The 6687-nt window shown below is 41.7% G+C and overlaps 1 protein-coding gene across 1 annotated transcript in view; it reads right to left on the bottom strand.

Moving 5' to 3' along the window:
- AK4 (adenylate kinase 4) overlaps nt 1-6687 on the bottom strand; it is a 60123-nt gene that overhangs the window by 6356 nt on the left and 47080 nt on the right. Inside the window, exons 3-4 of the mRNA XM_006773275.2 lie at nt 2268-2440; nt 3-28 (exon numbers count right to left, since the gene is read on the bottom strand). Of these exons, the coding sequence (XP_006773338.1) occupies nt 3-28; nt 2268-2440 (199 nt within the window). The remainder of the gene's footprint in view (nt 1-2; nt 29-2267; nt 2441-6687) is intronic.

Raw genomic sequence — 6687 nt, 5'->3', positions numbered from 1 at the left:
GCCGTTCACCTGTGACGTCATCAACCCCCTACAAATGCCAGAGAACCAGTTAATATGGACATTGGTCGGGCCATTCCATAGTAAAACACTTTCCTGTGAAAACCATGTCTTCACTTTTGATTCCCACCACATAATGGGTTAGGCCTGGGTACCAGTGGTAACAGGGAAGGCACTTGAAAAGAAATGGCACTCTTAACAGCATGTAAGCCCTACTTCATGAGAGCTAACATTAAATCTTTATTAACTTCTCAGATCTTTCCAAGCAGGTTCCTGTGCTGTTGATAAATGATACCTTCAATTCAGTTTAAATTTCCAAGCAGCCTCCCTCTGCCAACAAGCAACCTTTCAACAAAATGGAGATGCTCTCTAAAGCCTGAGTTCTTAATATAGAAAATGAAATGTTTCAAGGAGCCAACTGGTTTACTTAGGGGAAGCACTAACTGAGAAGATCATTTTAGTCCTGCCTCCGCTAACTTTCAAGTTCTATCATGTAGCTTTTCTAAGAGTAATCTTCCTCGTGTTATTTTACTAAATCAAATAATAATTTATCTAAAGGTAAGTTAGCCCTGGCCAATTTGGCTCAGTGGTTAAGCCATCGGCCCGTGAACCAGAGGGCCATGGGTTGGATTCCCAGGCAAGGGTACCTGCCTAGGTTGCAGGCTCAATCCCAGCCCCCGTTGGGGTGTATGTGGGGAATGGCAGATCGATGTGCCTCTCTCATCACCGATGTTTATCTCCCCTTCCATTCTGTCTAGAAATCAATGCAAAAAATATCCTTGGGAGAGGATTAAAAAAAAGAATTTTCTTAATAAAGGTAAATTAAAATAGGCATGAATCATACACTCATGATAATCAGGAACAAACATTCTGAGAACTGAAAAATGGCAATAAAAAAAAACACCTGATTTTTAAACGTATTTTAACCTCCTCAGGAACCCTACATAGAAACAGCAAATTGGACAGATCAGAATTTTGCCTCCCAAGTCCATGGCCATTCTGCACCCAGGGAGATAGTCAAAAGAAATAAACCTGTCAGAAGGCAGGCTAGAGCAGAACCAAAGTGCTCAGGCAACTCAACTGGATAATCAGAAACTGGCTATAAATTTAAAGCTCGCTACAACTCCATTAAATTCCATTACAGCTCAGGGTCCTGGGTACATAATTTACACTGATGACTTACTGGTGAGTCACATGTGTATTCCATCGCTGCTACTCTGACATAATAGGAGCGAGCGACAGGGATGGGAGAGGCTATACATCACCTATATCCCCCTCTCTTTTTTCATACGTTTGGCTGCAAAGCTCAGAAGTCATTTCTAGGACTTGAGAGCCCCAGCAAATACAGCTGCTTCTGGAAAGAGCAGGAGGATGCTAGGGCAACAGCACTGGCCTTCTGGGGGAGCTCTCAGACCTCAGGGCTGGTCAAGCTGGCCTAGACAAGCACTTTTACTGCTGTCTTTGGAAGCAGCATTGTAACTGCCGGTATTCTTGTTGGGAAACCCAGTCTTTGGAAAGTGTTAAATCATCTCAAAGTTTATGAGAATCTTTGCAACAGCAGGTCTAGGCAGAGCCAAAATGTGAAGCATCTGTGCTAGACTTCAGTGCATATTCAGAATGTTCTTCCCCACCCATTTTTTCCCCTGCTAGTAGCTTCTTGGGATGGAAAAGAGAAAGAGATCTAATAAAGAAATTCCAGAACTACTTACACTTAAAAAGAAGACTTAAAAAGGAGACGAGGCCCTAGCCAGTTTGACTCAGTGGATAGAGAATCGGCCTGCAGACTAAAGAGTTCCAGGTTCAATTCCGGCCAAGGGCACATGCCCAGGTTGTGGGCTCGATCCCCCCCAGTAGGGGATGTGCAGGAGGCAGCCAATCAATGATTCTCTCTCATCATTGATGTTTCTATCTCTCTCCCTTCCTTTCTGAAATCAATTTTTAAAAAAAAAATTTTTTTTTTTAGAGAGTAGTGTTTAAAAAAATATGGAAACTAGTGGTTAGCCCAAATGAGCCAGACTCATTGGAACTTCACTGAACCTCTAGCTAGGAAGGCATCCTTACGGTTCTAATTTTCCAAAATCCCATCCAGCAATCAATGTTATAAACTTTAATTTACATTCCTTAACTACTAGTAAATGAGCCTTTTAAATATTGGTTGGCTATATATATATTTGCTTATTTTTCAATAGTCCCTATCTTTTACCCACTTCTCAACTAAAATGTCTTGGTTCTTTCTTGTTAGTTTGTGAGCGCACTTTGTATATTCTTACTTGTACAAGAGGTGGATTGAAGTCCAGGTTATACACCCGCCCGCTAGGAGGGTGAATCCAGCGTCGGCTGAGACGATCTCTGAGTGTTTCAAATGGAATGTTCAGAGTGATCACGAGGTCCAGGTCACAGATTCTGTCCAGGGCTTCAGCCTGAACTAATGTCATGGGAAAACCTAAACGCCAAACAAAACACAACAAATGCAAGACATTTCTCAATTCCAATTAGTCGCTGAAATATAACCTACTCCCAAAATTAATGAGAAGAAAACAGGCTACTTTCCAATGTGGTTCCAGCTTTTGGAGTGCTGGAGGACTAAGGAGTCACATGATAAAAGTAGAAAGTTCACTAAACTGAAAGTCACTAGACAAGTCCCAGCTCCAGTCCCAGCTCTGCTCCTAACTACCTGTGTGACCTTGGACAAGTTACATCACCCCCATTTCCTCTTCTGTTAAAGAAGTGAAGGGTCAAAGCAATATTTGTGCCCTCCTAGCTCTAAAAGTTTGAGTATATTATTCCTAAGTTACCATAAAAGTGTGTGTGTGTGTGTGTGTGTGTGTGTGTGTGTGTGTGTGTGTGATTAAAGTAGGCTCTTTCACCCAGACTTCATTGGAGCCTGTACCTTAACAAGGTGGCCAAAAGTCCATTCTCAAAAAGAACTGGTGGTCTTAAAACTATCTGGATACGGCAGAATTTATGGACCCAGCCTGGTTTTCCACAGGTGGGAAAACAAACAGCAAAATTGAATTTGGGCTCAAGCACATCTCTTCCCTTTTTTCTTAAAGGCAACCTCAGAGTTAGGTAACTGCAAATTGTGTTCTCTCCCCCTCCCCTACCCCTGCCCCCAGGAATTAACCTGCATTAAATGCTACTCCAAGTTTGGCTGGGGTGGGACTACACAGTGGTATATTTCTTCCTAAAAAGAATCATTTCAGGCTGTTTGCTCCGTTAAAAACCTTTCTGTATCTGATATCTGTTGTTGTTGTTGTTTTAATGTCCTTTAAATTTTAGGAAAGGCAGGAGGATGGAAAGCTGAATGGGAATTATAACAGGAAGTGCAATATCCAGAAGATAAAACTTTTTAAATCACTTCAGGTAAGGACACCAGCCTATCTCCACCTTTCCATCAGTGGAAATAACAAGATGACAATGTAAAGAAAGGTCTTTATGGCCCTGAAACACCCACTGTTCAAAGAACTCCTTTTCCTACTGCAGGAAGTCAGTTGTTCAATCATGAATGTCTTACGTTCTGTGTTGAAATTCTAAAGTGGTATGAATGTCAAGATTTTCAGAGTGCTTTATGAGCTAAATGCGATCAAATCCACCCAGCTTCAGGTACCAACCACTGCTGCAAACTCCAGTACTCCCCTCAAAGCCTTCCTATCGACTGTCCATGAGGCCAGGCCCCTCTCTCAAATCCCTCTCAGGCTGCTCATCAATCATCTTTCCCATAAAGAAACAGGCCCTTCTTGCCTCCTCTCCACATAGCAGGACCACAGGCTAAGTCATGGGTGAAATTCTTGCTTTTCCTTGGTCCTACATGTTTCCCAGTTGCAATCTAGCTCGCCTGTCCCCACAATTTCACTTTCAGGTTGTCCATGATACCAGTTGCCTTATCTACCCTTCCCTCGTTTATTCTTCACTTGCCCATTATCAAATGACATGAAGCCCAAAGATGCCTTGGGCCACATCAACTTACTTTCGGTATCACTCTCTGCAGCCTCATTAGCTCTTTTCCCATCGTTGAAGGCGCCAAGGATACCTCTGCCGTATCAAGGATACCTAGGCCTTTGCACTTGCTGTTCTATGCCCCAAATGTTCTTCCTGCAGATCTGACTCCTCATCATTTGGGACATATGTGCATCTCTCTCAGGGAGGCTTCTTGAACTAGTAAATTTAAAGCAGCCCCATTCTTGCTCTGGCTGGTTTGGCTCAGTGGATAGAACCTCGGCCTAAGGATTGAAGGGTCCCGGGTTCGATTCCAGTCAAGGGCACATGCCTCGGTTTGTGGGCTCAATCCCCAGTGGGAGGCGTGCGGGAGGCAGCCAATCAATGATTCTCTCTCATCACTGATGTTTCTATCTCCTTCTCCTTCTCCCTTCCTCTCTGACATCAATAAAAACACATTTCAAAACATAGCCCCATTCTCCTCCCATTTTCTATCTCATTGCTCTTTTTATTTTCTATTATTTATTACTATAAATAATTTTTTAGTATTATTTTCTATCCCTACATCACTTCCTGAGAAAAGGGACTTTTGATCATTGCTATGCCCTCCTTAAAACAATCAACACAGATGGGCAAATTAGTATATGGCCATATTTCCAAAGTTTATGCCCTGTTAAACTTGCTTATATCTATAGGGTTGCAGTTACATATTGGGTTTACAGAGCTCAAAAGAGTCATATAATTTCATGGAATTAAATTAGGATTTTACAATGAGTTGGACTGGTCAAATGCGTATGGTCACTGAATGGAAAATTGGAAGACAGCTACCCTAGTGTGACATTCAAATATTGGCAAATCTGAGTCACAATAAGTACAGAAAGAAGAAAAAAAAACAGTCAGGAATTTCATAGCAATTCTAAGGTCAGTTCAGGTTATTAGGACTTGAATTTTTTCTTCTTCTCCTTTTTTCTAGCAATTTGTTTTTATTATATTTGACCAAAGGGTTGTTTTACAATGGATTGGGGGAAAATAAAACTGAACTTTCACTACAGATAGCTTGTTCCAGATTTCCCTTGGAACCTCCTTTCTAATTTCTCCAACGAGGGAAACTATCCAATGGCACTAGCATATAACTTTTGATGGTTTTACTACAGAAGGGATATAAATTAAGTTGCATCTCTTCCCCCGAAAAAGACACAACAACAGAGTGAACCAAGCGTGCAGTGTGTTCCAACACTATTCTTATGACAAGGAAAGACAGAACAAGTTCACACAGAGGTGGGGAAAGGCTTATCTTGCAGGTAACATCTTAGTTCACTGGTTTTCATGTGCCTGACCCAAAGTATACACGTGTTCCCTCTACGCAAAACGGCTGTTCCAGCCTTGCAGATAGCATCAGAAGAAACTGCTTTCATGTCCTCATAGCTATCCTCTTCTGACCCAGCTTGCATTCAGGCTGGTTTCTACACAGAAATTCAACAGCGACCTTGTGTGTCTCATCTTGTAGCACCCAGTTACACTGCCTCTGGCTAAGTATCCCCCTCACATGAAGGCACCCACACACTGGGAAATTGTGCTGGAAAGTGTGTTCATGGTGGCTTTCCTTTGCAATGGAAAGGTGGGTGATTCCTTTCTACTCTTCTACACTTTTTTTTTTCTCCTAATTGTGAATATAGTGTTTTCAGAATGGGGGGAGGGAATGGTGTCTTTAAATAAAGAATTGTTGACTATGCCTGGCTGGCATGGCTCAGTGGTTGAGTGTTGACCTATAAACCAGGAAGTCACGGTTCAATTTCCAGTCAGGGCACACGCCCGGGTTGCAGGCTTGACCCCAGTGTGGGGATCTTTAGAGTGGGGCATGTAGGAGGCAGCCAATCAATGATTCTCCCTCATCATTGATGTTTCCATCTCTCCCTTCCTCTCTGAAATTAATGAAAATGTCTTTTTAAATTTTTTCTTAAAATAAGAATAGCTAACTTTTTAGATTTTTAAAAATCTCAGCCAAAACCGGTTTGGCTCAGTGGATAGAGCGTCGGCCTGCGGACTGAAAGGTCCCAGGTTCGATTCTGGTCAAGGGCATGTACCTGGGTTGCAGGCACATCCCCAGTAGGAGATGTGCAGGAGGCAGCTGATTGATGTTTCTCTCTCATCGATGTTTCTAACTCTCTATCTCTCTCCCTTCCTCTCTGTAAATAATCAATAAAATATATATTTTTAAAAAATCTCAACATAATTTCTATTAGATCCAGTTATAACTACCTGGCATTGAGGGAAGTGAAAGGCCAAATTGTATTTTCCCAAATCAGGTACACCATTGGCCTTAGGTAGCAATGCCTGGCACACAGTGGGCCAACATTTGAATGTAACCCTAGGGTAGTTGTCTTCCAGTTTTCCATTCAGTGACCATACTTATTTGACCAGTCCAACTCATTTTAAAACCCTAATTTAACCCCATGAAATTATATGACTCTTTTGAACTCTGTAAACTCAATATATAACATTCTTTCTAATATGGAACAGTTAATTGATTTAAATGTCAATTTATTAAACAACTTCTCTGATTATTAAGTTTAAAAACAAACTGAATTTTATAATTGTGGCTTTATAGCACCTGAGTGTGTTCTTGGGCCCCAGACATATAATAACTACCAGGAAGATAGCAATGTGATTCTGTCTGCATTATTAAGAGATGATTTGGACCCACGTGGACCCTCAGGGCTCAATTCAATCTATGGTTAGACTGACTGGAGAGTG

This window comes from Myotis davidii, unplaced genomic scaffold (assembly GCF_000327345.1).
Source record: "Myotis davidii unplaced genomic scaffold, ASM32734v1 scaffold205, whole genome shotgun sequence".
In the NCBI taxonomy this organism is placed as follows: domain Eukaryota; kingdom Metazoa; phylum Chordata; class Mammalia; order Chiroptera; family Vespertilionidae; genus Myotis; species Myotis davidii.
Note: the sequence above shows the minus strand (reverse complement) of the source record. Positions and strands in the feature narration are given on the sequence as shown.